The sequence below is a fragment of the Acanthopagrus latus genome, chromosome 15 (genome assembly GCF_904848185.1).
Source record: "Acanthopagrus latus isolate v.2019 chromosome 15, fAcaLat1.1, whole genome shotgun sequence".
NCBI classification, from domain to species: Eukaryota; Metazoa; Chordata; class Actinopteri; order Spariformes; family Sparidae; genus Acanthopagrus; species Acanthopagrus latus.
This window is the reverse complement of record NC_051053.1, coordinates 21,674,236-21,689,162: the sequence shown is the minus strand read 5'-3', so window position 1 is coordinate 21,689,162 and position 14,927 is coordinate 21,674,236. Positions and strand designations below refer to the sequence as shown.

Genomic DNA, 14,927 nt, shown 5'->3' with positions numbered 1-14,927 from the left:
ATGCTGTTATCAATTCAAGACTTTTTAAGACTATGGTTGTAAAAAGCAGTGCCGGATAGAAAGCAGTGAGTGTCAAAAAGAAGATCTGAGATCGTAAAAGGTAAGATCACCATAAGGATGATATTAAAGAAAATAAAATCCTATGGAGATGTAAAGATGATATGTCAGAGTACCAGAATACCAAGAGACAAGAAACTGACTCCAGCCCATGCTATAAAAACACACATTTATATTAAGACACGTTTTTATACAGTAACACAGTCACCTTTCACAATGTGCTGTAAAGGGTCCAGTATGGGTAGCTGCTGTACATCAGCATTATCAAACCGTCTCCCCTTAGAGAAATGTTGTCTGACCATCAGAAGATTCCTCCCAAAGAGAAAATCATGCAACCTCGCTGCCTCCTACATTTATCTGTCAACCCACATATATTATCCATCATAGACCTACAGTCTTCTTTGGTAGCAAGTCAAGCAGTCATAAAGGAGATCAGAGGGTCAGTGATGTAGCTCAAACACGAAAATGCATTTTTTCATGTATTTTTCCATGAACGCCTGTGATTTTGTTCATTTTAAAGAGAGCATGTGTGTGTGTGTGTGTGTGTGTGTGTGTGTGTGTGTGTGTGTGTGTGTGTGTGTGTGTGTGTGTGTGTGTGTGTGTGTGTGTGTGTGTGTGTGTGTGTGTGGGAGAGAGAGAGGCAGCCTCCCCTGACTGCATCACTATACCATGATTCATCACTCAACTCCTTCTAGTGCAGAGAGCCTTGTTTCTCCCTCTGCGGCTTGTTTTACTGATGTGATGACTTCACTCGCCTTGGGCACCACATCACACACAGCGCTTTGAAGCCTGAGGTGAGAGACACAGACAAAGAAAGTTGTTTGAATGAGCGTTCCCTCTTGGTGATTGAACGTCAAAAGGGCAGGTTTGCATTTGGATCTGAACTGAGTGGCAACTGTAAAGCAAGTTATAACTCACTCATCAGTGTTGCTTGCTCGATGTGGGCCTGACCACTTGTAGACGGAGTTCATTTGTATCTGCAGGGCCTTTTTGGGACTTTAATATCTATAAACAACGCATAAAGAATGCTTTCTTGTCTCAGAATTTGGTTTTCTTTCTTTCATATCCCAAAGATGAGAATCTTATTTCGGGGAAAGTGTCGTCATGTAGCCCTTTGTGAACTCACTACAGAATTATTTAAAAGTTAAACAAGCTGCCCTCTGTACGGCTCCTTTCGAAGCAAAGAGGGATCTTGACTCATTAAGGAGCTATCTTTGCTTTGGTCAGTCAATATTTAAATGGATTCGCCCCATCAGCCTGCTTGTTTGATATGAGTCTGCTGCCTGCTGGAGTGTTTATATTGGGAAATTTTAGCCTTCTCTCTCATTAATCCGGCTTTCTAGCCAAACTAGCAGCAGGACTGGTCCACCACTTTGATCGAGACTGAAGAATCTTGACAAGTATAGCATAGATTCCCGTGCAATTTATTCCGGTGTAGTCCAGTGACTTTGTTGATCCACTGAGATCACTGTTGATGTAGCGAATATATCAAAACTATTGGCTGGATTGCAAGTAAATTTGGTGCAAATTTTGCAACATTGTTGCGCTCACGCAGATTTGAATGAAACAAGAAATTATTCCTTTGAATTATCTCTACATCTGCTTGAGAAATTGGCATTTGGTTTGGTGCAGAAGGTTCCCAGAGGATAACCACATCTGACTTTGGCGTCCCCCGACTTTTCCACAGGTGTCATTTTTGATTCAGATGTATTCACAACTGTCATGAAAATTGTAGTAACTTTAATGTTATTTTTATACATTCATTCATTCATTACTATCAAAACTGCTCGGTGGGGTGTGAAGCAAAAATGACCCGACTGTCTTCCGCATAGCTCTCTGCAATGTGGGGCCCATAGAGCTCTAACTTCCGGTTTAGTGTTGAACTTTAATGGGGATGGGGCGGCTGTAGCTCAGCGGGTAGAGCAGGTCGACTAGTGATCGGAAGGTCACTGGTTCAAATCCCAGCTCCGGGCAGGGCTGAGCTGCATGTCGAAGTGTCCTTGAGCGAGATACTGAACCCCACATGGCTCACTAGTGAGGGCCCTGCGATGAGCTGGCGACTTATCCAGGGAGTACCCTGCCCTCGCCCTGAGACAAGGCTGGGATTGGCTCCAGCAGCAACACCCTGCAACCCCATGGAAAGGGATAAGCGGTTCGGACAATGACATGACATGACATGACTTTAATGGGGATGAAATAATTTAATCGTGCGGCTCTTCTAGACTTGCAAATGTTGGCTCAAAAGTGGCTCAAATTCTGACAGTGAAACAACTCATTTTGTGGAGGTTGTGATGCTCAAAAAAATGTTTACAGATGCTTCTTTCCTGCCTGGCACTTGTCCTGGAGGCCTAATGTGGCATTAAGCTGAAATTAATTTAGCATTTAGCATAAATACAGGCTCAGAGAGCTGCTAGTGTTGCTTGATGTCATCAATGTCAGAACCAAAACCTGCCTGAATAGAAAAGCAGCACATAGCTATACCAGGCAGCCTGATAACAAACTGTTAAAATTTGGAAAGGGCACCTGTAAAGAACCGAGTCATTTTAGGACTCACTGATATTACAGGCTACAGTTTTTACCAAGAGGAGCACAAATGTACAATAATCTTTTACAAAGCCAGAAAAGTAGACTGAAGGAAGGCACTCCTCTAATTCTGCTGTTCAGGGGATTTTTCTGTTTGTCTCCCTTCACTCCTCCCACCCTCATCTCCGTCTCTCCCTAGTTTTCTCTTGCTTTGCCGGCTTCGTACACTCCAGTGCACCCGCTACAGCCAAGCCTAAGCTGAAGGGACATTGAGCTGTATGTAAATCAATTTGGAACGTATCCGTATGTGGAAATTGAATTAGACTTGTCAACCACACCTCTTTAGTTCCTCCTCGTCATCTCTCCCTCCTTCTGTAGTAGTCTCCTCTTTTTTTCAAGTTCGGCATACAGTAGCACCATAAGTAGCTATAGCTATAGGAAGGCTTAGGGTTAGGCTCGTGGGGTAGAGGGGATTAAACGAAATCATTGAAGTTAGCAGTCTTCAAAGGAAGCAGAGATACTGCAAGAGGAGCCACATTTCTCTCAAATGGTTTCATGCTCAAGGGGCTTTGTGTAATGGTGAATTATTACATGAGGCATGGATTCACATATATGTAAATTTGGCTCAGCGCTGTAAATTTGCAGAGAATATCTTGCTCCACGGATGCCTGAGAAGAGGATGATATTAAAAACAACGATTCATGTAAACAACGTGTGACACATCCAGTTTGGGCTTCATCAATTACGCCAGTCTAGCGAGCCTGTGTCTGCTTCGTTTGATTTGGTCTTTTCAAATAAAACTCACCAAAACACGTCGGCGTCAGCAGCAACAACATTTTTATCTGCTGTTATTTCAGATATGACTGAACGTCAAATCTGAAGTTTTTTTCATCCAGCAGAAAGAGGAAGATGGGCTCTGTACGGTCCGCTGTAATTACTTTTTCTGCCGCGTCTTTTCCAGTTTCGTCCCTGCATTGTGCTCGTCATATGGCAGCCATTCATTCACTGCTACCCTACACTTGCTGTGTAGGATCCAGTATATTTCAGCAATTCACTTAGGTCAGGAGAATTAAACAAAGAGAAACATACGTCCATCTAATACATCAGGGGTCAGGGAGGCTAAAAGGATGGCAGAGAATCACAAAGGTCAAATCATACATCTCATCGTGTTCAGCCAACATGAGAGTGGACAGCATACAAGGCTGTGAAGAAAAGTGTTGAGAGCTTAACGAAATAATGTGGAAAATAATTTTTTTAAGGGAAATTCAATTAATAATGAGGAGCACTTTGCTAGACGCTTAAGAAAAGCGACGGGAGATTATATTTTAAGACAAATAACAGTATTTTCTGCCTCCCCGCGGCGCTATTAAAGAGCCCCTCATTCATCACAATTAACCTGGGTGACCATTAGTGAAACATTAATTAGATGTTAGACTGTGTCTAATGAATCGCAGCACACACTTAGGAGCACTGAATCAATGGTTATTGACTGAAGCAATTACAGGAGATTTAGATAACTTTTCTGAAGAAGAAAAATGCTCAGTTTATCAGAGAAGTAAATATTAACAAGCAGGAAAATGGCACAGACTCACGCTCATCTGTTCACAGGGCACTTCATAAAACACGCTATCATTTATTACACAATGGCAGTTTTTGAATAAATGGAAATTTTGAGGCTGACACTCTTGATTTCCTCATGTGGAGTGAAGAAAGAAAGTCAACATCTTGTCAACATCAAAAGCTCCATTCACAAATTTCTCAACCTGTCTCCTGCATCATACAAGAGCAACACTGAGCGCAACACTGGCAGAATTTACACTGACTTCCTGCAGAGAACCGGAGTGATTTTCACTCCAGTTCTCATCTAGTGTTCTCCATCTGAATTGCACTTGATTGGCTGCATGTTCCTTTTAACAAAAATATGGATTTAGGTGTGTAGCAGTTACTAAAGGAGGCATAATCACATGGAAGAATTCTGGTATTGGCAGAGAAACTCGCTTTCCTCCATTTCTTTCTGTTTAGTGGAAAGACACGACACATCTTGGTTGCAGTGAGGATGACATTCTCTATCGGCTCGCAAAGAAAATGTCAAATCGTTTTTTTTTTTTCGTTTTTTTTGAACGCGCTCAGGAGAAAGTAAAACTGACGCCTGCCTTTTTTTTAAAGGTCCAACAGCTCATATTTTTTCTCTGTACTGGGATAGTAAAAAGAAGGAAACATTAATGAGAAATGGGGACCAAGGGCGTCTGAACATCAGCAGGGTCATTCTCAGCTGTGGGAGATGCACGATCCCACACCACAGAGCTAAAAGGCAGCCAGGGAGGGCAGAGGAAACTCTCCTCAAACACTGAGTAAACATTCATGGCCTCATAAATCTGTGTGTACTCTTGCCAAGGAGTTGATTACAGGCAGATTCCACCATGTAAAACCAGAAGCTTTAATGCAGTATGTGTCATCGTACCAGGGGCTGCCCAAAGCTGGCTCTGCTAAACGTGCCCCCAAAAATACAGCACGGGAGCATTCGCTTGGAATTACTGCTCACGTGACGCAAATCCTTTAAGTCTTTACTGTATCGTGCATTAGAGCATTTTTTTAATTTGCCCTCATTTCAATAAAATCATCTCAGTATTGTGTTGGTGTTATGTTTATCAGTCTCTCTGCTTTTGCAAGTGAAGCATTAAGATACATATTTGGGGATTTTCCATTAAGCACACACCAGCCTCTGATGTGTCATACATTTTTAATGAAACATACCGGGGCCCTTTAAAGTGATTACTGGCCGCTGGCTTATCGGATTTGGTTTAGAGCTTGCTAATAGCATGATAAGGCACATTAAAGTGATAATAAGTATTTAATGAAGTTAAATGTGGTTGGGCTAGGGCCGCAGAGGATTGATCCTTTTTTAAACAGCTCGGAATAAATGAACTTTAAACTGACAGTTAAGATATTGAATAGTCCTGAAGTGTGAAAAAAAAGTACATTTTGGCTTCATCCACTCAAATCTAATTCTGGTTCGTGGTCCTTACAAGCTGCGTGTGATGACAGAGAGCTGTGGGATATGAATGATTCCCACCGTGGCCTGGACAAACACTGCACTCCAGTTTCTTTAAATCCTCTCCGTATCCCCTTCTGTCTTTATGATCCTCACATTTTTTACAGATAAAAGTCAGCCAATTTTGCTTTTCTCAAACTTCTTGTTACAGTGTGGCAGTAATGCACTTAGAATACAAATGAAACTGACTGTTTTGCATTACGTTCACCTTTGGCTCGTGGCATGGTGAGTTTTTTTTTTTTTTCATGTTGTGGACAGAAATCTTAAAACAGGTCACACACAGAAAAAAATGGTCACTTTTTCTGCATTTATTTTACTCTCCATTTCATTCTCACTTGCTTGTGCTCTCTCGGTCCTTCTCTCTCTCTCTCTCTCACACACACACACACACACACACACATTCACACTCATCTTGCGTGATGTCAGAGTGATTATGCAGCTGCAAAAGATGGGTGTTCCTGCTGCTCCTTTGCCAATGCTTGGGGTGGGGCTCACTCACTGTGTCCATCTGCTCATGGCCTGAGGAGGAAAACCCAAACACACGCACACACATTTATAGTCCGTTTTGAAATACATCCACATACACACAAATGCACAGAAAAGAACATGCACAAAATAATTACCTCAGCAGGGATTCTACTCAGTCAAGCTGAATGCCAGGGGATTCAAGGACACGTACAAATCACCCCAATAGATTCACAGGAAAATCAAGTCCCTTCTTAATGCTTCGTCCACGTTGTCCCACAATCCTTCCAAGCAACACTGAATCTGCATAAAAAGTCAACTAAGGCGATAGATTTCCTCGTCGTCTTAAAACACAGACTGTTTTAATCTATTCAGATTCTCAGGTTCTGAGAAAGTACTTGGGTGTTTGATGTGTCTGTCTTCCTTTTTTTTTTTTTCCTTCTCTTCGTAGGGGCCTTTTTGCAAGCCATTACACTGAGACACATTACCGGGAGGATGGAAGTGCAGTCACCGGTGCTCACAACTTCACGGTACGGTGGCACTTGAGCGCTTCTGACATTTATGGCCGAGTTGATGTGCAGTGGCGTTCTGCAGTCGCGCTGTAAAAACTGACCCTTTAAAAAGAAAAAAACGTTCAAGTAAACAGATGTTCTTTTACTTATACAAGATCAGTATCATGGATGATCATCTTCCCTTTTTAAGCATTGGTTAAAAATCTAATTCAGGATTTTTCTTTTTTAACTATCATGTGATCCAGTTTGTATTTGAAAGCCTCTGGCTGGTTCTGACCAGGACGTCTAGCCTGTGGCCTACTTGATGATAAGCTGTGTTTCATGCTGGCTGTGTTTACGCCAGCACTGCCATCAGGATTTGGTTATTGAATCCCCTTTTAGAAGCTGATCTTTTCCAGACTGCTTGTTTTAGTCCGTGTGTACATGTACGCTAGCGGTGTAAACCAAAGCGCCTGCTACTCTTTTGAAAATGAAGAAAAAAATTGGTGTTTCAAGTGGATTTCAAGTACTTCTCAAGGCCACTCACTGAGGCCCTTGTCAAAATCAGTTTATGTGCAGGCAGACTGATTTTTCGTTCTATGATGAAGGTTTTTTTACACTTCAAGAAGGTAGAGATTGACAGGTAGACACTGTAGCAGCCATTGTCGAGGAGCATTTCTGTGTCGTTGCAAAAACAGTGGGTCTTTTTTCTAAAGTTAGGAGTTTGTTGCCCCTCTGCAGCTAAGTTGGATTGCAATCACTGTTTAATTTAACGCCCTGAGGACAGTTTGACAGGTCGCCTACAGCCTGGAGGAGAAATGTTTGGTAATTCAGCAATGACTGACAGGTCTATTTCCCGCAAAGTTATGCAAACAGCGTTTCCCACTCTTTCCCTCTCTCACCTTTAATTTCGAGTGGGAGGATGTTACAAGCGTTGCATCAGGCTGTCAAATTGACATACTGTATTGTCTTAGATAATCCCCGCGCAGCTGCACACTTCCAGTACCTGCTGTCAGTGAACTCAGCAATCAGCCATGTGTTAATCAGGGATCAGCGGAAAGACGTGTACTGTAAATAAACTCCGCCAGTCTAAATTATTTGATGAGACAAAAGAAAATGTAAAAATATAATGGTTTTGCTGCTGCTCCTCGAGCACACGTCAGCACCAATAAGATGAACCTAAGCAGGAAGGAACTGTAAATTAAAAGATACTCCACCCGAGAGTCAGTCATTACAGTGATTTTTCAAACCCACACAAGCTCATTTTAAAAACTGGGCTTTAACGAGTTAATTAACCAAGATGTATTCTGTCTTTGTTTGCTTTTTTTTTTTTTTTTAGCTTCAGGAAATCTTCTAAAAATGAGCATATGACCAGTTATTTCACTTTGAATGCATTTAGCTAGTTTAAAAATTGCAACCACACTGAGGATAACTCGCGATCACTGCCCGATGTTTTCCTGTATGAAAGGTGAAGTAATCTAGGTCAAGCATAGCCTAAGCACAGAGCCCCTGAGGCTGCTCTATTTTTATTCTTAATGTAATGAATCTCCATTCCATCACCAACTGTCTCTGTAAATTGTACTATAATTGTCAACCAGAAGTTGTTGGAAACAAAAAAAAATCTTCACTCCAAAGTAATTCCTCCTGCAGTTCAATATTAGGGATGAGAAATGGTCAGTGTAGTGACTAATGACAGTTGATTTAAGAGGGCTGGAGTGCTGCTAGACAGTAAATGGAGGTCCGTAATGAGAGTCACTTCCTCTGCTTCCCTTGTGCTCAGACAACAGTGTTTTCACTGTCTGAGGAGCCTTAAATGTCCTCTTTTCCTCCTACTAGATCACTTTGGTGGAATAAGGAAGGAAAAACAATTATCTTACTTCTGTCACCTCCCATCCGTGTCAGTTTTCCTGTTTCTTCCTTCACGTGCGTAGGTTGCATTAATTTCAAAAAGGTGTGTTTCGATGAAGGACTTAAATTACTGTTCTTATTTTAAAAGAAGATAACTCAGGACAGCATCAGCACAGTCCTGCTGTATCTTGTCCTCTTTTGCTCTTTTGATGTCACATAAGAACAGTGACAAAGCGGCTCTTGTTCTTTTTGAATATAATGCATTTTTAATTACATTACCCGGTGGGTGAAGCTTTCTTTGCATAAAATGTTTTATCTACAGTACGTAAAGGCTTTTGTCAAATTAACAATTTATCTCTTTTAGAATAACTGCTACTACCATGGGGAAGTTCAGGCACATCCCAACTCTGATGTCACCCTCAGCACCTGCTCGGGCCTTCGGTGAGAAACATAAACATCATTTTGTATTCAAGCAGCATCTCAGTGCTGCCCTTTAAGTGCTATTTGCCACTGCAATGTTTATATTTACGTAAGTCAGTCTGCACGGCAGCCCATCGCTCTTAAGCCCCTTAAGCGTGCTGTCAGGAAGTTTGTGTGTGACTCGCAGGAATAGAAGAAAATGTCACACCTCATTGTGTTCGTCCAGAGAGGCATTCAGTAAATATCTGCACTTGTTTTGGCAGTAATTGGCGTCTTGCTGTTGCTAATGACCAACCACAACTGGAGGATTTTGGGCAACAGCAAAAAGTCCTAACATACACAAAGTCATCTTCCGCCTAATTAAACAATGAGGAAACGTTGTTGGACACAGATAATGTTTACTTTTCATCAGCAGAGTCACGGAAATAAGGCGGGGATACTGATGAGGCGTTTCATGCTGTGTTTTCTGTGGGAGAGAGGAGCTTCTGTTGGAGTGGACTTTGACCTTCTCAGTTTTCTTTTTCATATACAACAATCTATAGAACACACTGAAGGAAAGGACAAAAACACAATAGGTGTTATATAAATATTATTGATCTGAAATAGGAGAGATGAACAACTACACATAAAGAAGGCAGATTTGAATGCATTTTTATGCATAAAGTCATGAGGAGTTTTAACACTAACAAGACTGGGGTTAAGAAAATCTGTGTTGCTTGGCCTCTTTGCAAATACCAAAAAGTTTCATACTTTCATTTGGCCTCTGTTAAAAATGGGCATCAGAGCCACATTCAATCAAATCCTGCATTTGAGAGATTGGTCACGCTTTGTAGCTTTGTTTTCAGACTTGCGCTGCTGTCTCTGCAGAGGCTTCATCGCACTTGAAAACAAGACATTCATCATTGAGCCGCTGCCTGGTCATGACAACGGTACCCACATCATCTACCGAGTGGAAGAACTCAGACTGACCCCTGGAGACTGCGGCCACGGTTTCAACATGTCCTCTGTTGCCCCTGAAAACCAGATCAGAAACCCCTTCCAATCCTTCCACACAAGGGTGAGATACGTTTTATTTTTGTTGTTTTTGTGTAAGGTGTCTTTGGATATCACAGTTCAGAGCTATATTGTCATCAATTTGAGTATTTTTTAAAATGTATCTCCATAATTGACTGTCATTTCTAAAGGGTAAGGGTATCAGCATCAGTCGATGAAAGATTAATGGGCGTTTGACCAAAGATCAGCATATTTGGCAAGCCAGTGAGTTTGGACAGGTTCCCAGAGGGTGTTGCTTTGGGCTTGACACATTTTATCTGCACTAAGAGCCCAAAGTCGAGGGCCCATGCAGGTTTGGCCAATCATTTACATAGAGCAGGTGCAGCATCCATCTGCCACTATTCCCAAGCATTAAAACCTCCAATTTAGTCAGGAAAGAAACTTACCACTGTACAGTACTTAATGACCCCTGAGTAATATCTGGGCCCAGCGTTTTTAGAAGATCATCAGTTCCACTTTAACAGATGGGACATTGGTGCAAAAGATCACTGACTAAGGCTGCATGAAACCAATATGCCTCTCTGGGATGTCCTGGCTTATCTGATAATATTAATAATGACACAAGGTAAAATAGCAGGTGGCTTAGTTCCCACCTTGACTTAAAAAAAGCTAGTTCAAACACAGCTGGCAAAGCTGTTTCCAAATGTAACAAAAATTTGCCAACCCCCACATTGACATTTTTGGGAAAACTTGCTTATTTTCATTTTTTAACCCAAATTTTGATGAAACAATAGATACCTTTCTCATATTCATGTGCTGAAAATAAGCTACAGGTATCAGTCCATTAGCTTCACTTACTAGGAATACTGGAAATGGGGAAACAACTCACCATGCTATTTCCAATTGAGTCTAAATCTCACAAATGAGCACACTGAATCTTGTCTGTATAATCATTACTAAACAATAGGTAGAAAAGCAACAAGTTTTGGTTTAATGGGGCTATGTGATTTTAAAGTTATAGTCAGATATATAACTTCAGTTTTTGTATGGAGCCATGCTAGCTGTTTCCCCACTAAGCTCAACAGCTGCTAAATATTGCTTTTTTACACCCAGCATCTCTGCTCTGTCTCCAGCATAAAAGGCATGCTCAGAAGACAACCAAGTACGTGGAGCTGATCATTGTTGCAGACAACAGAGAGGTAATGCATATTTCTTGCTTCCATTCACAAATACAGTGTATAAACCTCATAAACAACATACTGAAAGCACAGCAACGCTTCATGGTAAAAGTAAGGGGGCAAAAAAAGCAGGGTAAGCCGTAGTAACAGTAGAGCAGGTCCTGCTGGGGCTGCAGAATTAGGTCAGTGTGCAACAAGCAGTGTGGTCTTGTGGCTCCGCTCTGACAGGAAGTGCTGAACGATTCCCCAGCGGACCAGAAAGGAAACCGGAAAAAGCCGTGTGGATACAGAGGAGTCTCCCGTAAGCACCGACGAGTTCATTGTGGGGTTTCCTCCTGGCGGCCCTCTGCCAATACCAGGACCTGAATGGAAATGAACGGAAATTTTAAAAAGAATCAGGGATCAAGTGTGTTGTCAAGCTCAGATTTGAAGAGCTGCACAAAACACAGGTGGATGCACAGGAGGGTGAAAATAGAGAGGTTGACTTTGCTGCAGTTTAGATCCAAAGCATTGCAGGCTGTCAGATCTGCCAATATACCTGCTCCCTGCGGCCGTGCCATTTGTCTCTCTAACACTGGGAGATTTTTCTGGATCCAGATGGTCACAGCTTGACAAGCTGCCGAACACACAGTAAAACGTATTGCCATTGCGGGTGTCCTGTGTTGTTTCATGCCTTTTAGTTCTGAAAATGAGTGTAACTGCAGTGTCATTTATGTCTTTATGCAACACAATTACATGTGCTTATTGTTGTTTAAGTGTTTTCCATTTCTACAACTATTTACATGCAGTGTTGTTTTCAGTTTCAGAAACAGGGGAGGGATGTGGAGAAGGTGAAACAGAGACTGGCAGAGATAGCCAATTACGTGGACAAGGTAAAACATCCTCTCCCCTTTGCACAGGAGGGATAAATCACTTTTTTAAAATAGAAATATTGCTGGCAGCAGAGATTAATGGGATGACTGTGTGATATATTAATGTCCTACTAAAACAGCTGCTTTTAGTCTGTCTAAAACCTCTGCCAGTGCTGCTGATCCATCGAAAGCAGATACAGACAGCAGATGGATTTGCATTAGGAAGGCATGGATAGAGACATGGAAAAGACTTCTGGTCATGTCAGAAACACAAGGAGAGGATTCAGTGTTGTCATAATGAAATGTATTGTAATTCAGTGACTCAAGCAACCAAAGTAAAGGCCACCATATTGTCTCTCACATCTGTTTGAAAGGTCTTTTGATCATTCATGTACGCTAAGATATATGAATCTCTTCTTCAGTTCTACAGGGCCCTGGACATCCGAGTGGCCCTGGTGGGTTTGGAGGTGTGGAGTGACTCTGATAAATGTCCCATCACCCAAGATCCCTTCACCACCCTGCACGAGTTCCTAGACTGGAGGAAAGTCAAACTGCTGCCACAGAAACCTCACGACAATGCTCAGCTCATAAGGTAGAAATTAAATTTGACTCAGTAATCTCAGACCACACACCAACAAACATACGTTCATATTGGTGAATGAAAACAGATCAGGGCAGCTAGCTACAAAATCACTTATATTTTACAATAGTGCTAACCATTTTCCAGGACAGAATTGATTTTACACTGATGTCCTACCCAGTAATACATTAATGTCACTGTTGTCGTGGTTCTATAAGATGACATTTCTTATTATGCTGGAATCAACTAAAAATATGATGTTAACTGGATGTTTATTTAGCTTTTATTTTGATCCCTTTTGCAAAATGTTTGCCCTTACACCACGTACAGTAAATAAAACCATGGCAATATCGCCATTTTCTTTCTTTCTTTTCTTCTTTCACGATGAAAATATAACATGGAAACTATTTTGATAATTGAGTAATCTTTGAAATACTTTTCAGTTACGCAACATATGCTAATATCTGTATGTGAAGACCTGCTGTTTTCTTTGTTTTGGACTGTTGGTTAGACAAAAGAAGCTATCTGAAGACGTCACAGTGGGCTACGGAAAATGAGCTTTTTTCCCCAATTTAAAGACTAAGAGATTAATCATGAAAATAATCAGCAGATCAGTTACCTCCACTGAGGAGATTATATTTTCACTTCTGACTGCTTGGTTGGTGGGCTGGTTTGTCAGCAGGATTGCAAAAAATCGCCTGGAGGATTTCCACAAGTCAAGTCAAGTAAATTTTATTTATGTAGCCCAAAATCACAATCACGATGCCTCAGTGGACTTCACTATCTGTACAGTGCAAATACATCCTCTGTCTTTGGTTAACAGGCTTAAGCATGCACAACTGTTAGATCTTTTTCACTTTTCGCCTCTGCAGTCTTTATCTCCTCCTCACCTAACATCTGTCCTTTGCTCTTCGCAGCGGCGTATACTTCCAGGGCACCACAATTGGCATGGCGCCCATCATGAGCATGTGCACAGCTGAGCAGTCTGGAGGCATTGTCATGGTGAGTATAAAGCCTGCTCGCTGCTCCCACTGTGCCTCCACCCTCGTCTTCCTCTGTGCAGCTTGATTGTATCAGCGTGAACATTGTTCAGATTCTGTCAGCTAACACAATCCAGACGTGATTTACACTGAAAAGGTGTTCTGTGTTTGCTGGAAGCACGTTTAAAGACAGGTCTGGCAGGAAGTCATGCTTTTCAACATAATGATATTTGTGCTGGCACTCCCTCAACATCCATGTCCTCATCATTACTAGAAACACCCAGTTGCACAAAGGAATATGTATAGATATACTCTCAGAAAGATTGCCCTGCAGATATGCACACCTTCAAAGGTCATTTGAAGTCTTGCAGCCATTCAGTCAGGCTTTCCCGTGAAATCTCTGAAAGGGTTGGTGGGGCATGGGGCTAAATCAAAGGTGTAAACCAAACTACATTTACATTTTTATGAGCTGTGATAAATTGTTTATGCCACACATTTGAATCAAAATGCTATTATTTTTTTTTTACACACAACTGTGCATCACCCCAGGTACCCGAAATTATTGCACATAGTAAATTAGCTTCCTGTTGGGCTGCTCTGCCTGCTGAAGCACTTGACACCCATGCCAAATCACAAAGTGGTTATGAGCCCAATGCCGTTACGCCTCAGCCCAGATGTGCATCCCCCATTAATAGATACGTTTCTGCTGGCCGTGGCTGTAGTGAGGCTTCTCCAGATGTTTGTCTTCCCCATTGCTTACAGATGGCAGATGGTTTGGACCGAGATTAAAGGGCCATGTAACCAGTTAGAGGGCGGCCACATGACATGAACCATTTCTCAAACCGTGCCCTACCATGTGTGTTAATCAGCCACAAATTCTCTATTTGGTCCACATGTTCTTTCAATTTATCCGTCGAAATGTTATTTATTTTTTCGAGTAAACTCACACGGGTCTTCATATGTGAGTGGTCAGGTTAAAACTGTGACAGCAAACTGTATCTCCTTTTTTTTTATAAGCCACTCCTGTCTGGGAGTTATTTTCTCACATGGCTGGAAATGATATCAGAAAGACTATCAGAGCGTTTCTCGAAACCAACACTATCAAATTCTCACCATCACAACAATGGCTTATAGCTGCTTCAGAGTAATGACTGTGGCTTCCAAGAGTTTCATCCATTTCTGCTGACTCTGATATTACACTCTTTTGTGAGGAAGCACTCAACTATAAACTACACACACACACACACGCACAGATACACACACTGATAAACGTGACAGAAGGCAGAGGAAAGTTTTCCCATCTTTCTTGTTAAAAGGCGGGGTGCAGCTCCCCATGATGCTGCTCTGTAATCAGAGCAGAAAATAGATTGGCTTGCCCTCAACCCTTCACATATGACCCCGCCTTTAAAGGACGCATGTGACTTTTTTTCTCATGTGCATGGCACAGTGCATTTGAGTACCACAGTAGGATAAACAGTAGCTGCATGGA

At 41.8% G+C, this 14,927-nt stretch overlaps 1 protein-coding gene across 4 annotated transcripts in view; it reads left to right on the top strand.

Annotated features, from left to right (window-relative positions):
- Positions 1 to 14,927, top strand: part of adam12 (ADAM metallopeptidase domain 12) — a 95,592-nt gene that overhangs the window by 30,671 nt on the left and 49,994 nt on the right. For 2 of the 4 annotated variants that reach the window (XM_037123522.1, XM_037123524.1), the window contains exons 4-10: positions 6,549 to 6,627; positions 8,801 to 8,877; positions 9,724 to 9,913; positions 10,983 to 11,048; positions 11,828 to 11,899; positions 12,301 to 12,470; positions 13,376 to 13,460. In XM_037123522.1, coding sequence (XP_036979417.1) covers positions 6,549 to 6,627; positions 8,801 to 8,877; positions 9,724 to 9,913; positions 10,983 to 11,048; positions 11,828 to 11,899; positions 12,301 to 12,470; positions 13,376 to 13,460 — 739 coding nt within the window. Of the gene's footprint in view, positions 1 to 6,548; positions 6,628 to 8,800; positions 8,878 to 9,701; positions 9,914 to 10,982; positions 11,049 to 11,827; positions 11,900 to 12,300; positions 12,471 to 13,375; positions 13,461 to 14,927 lie in introns of all 4 variants that reach the window. The other 2 variants (XM_037123526.1, XM_037123525.1) reach the window with 2 other exon arrangements.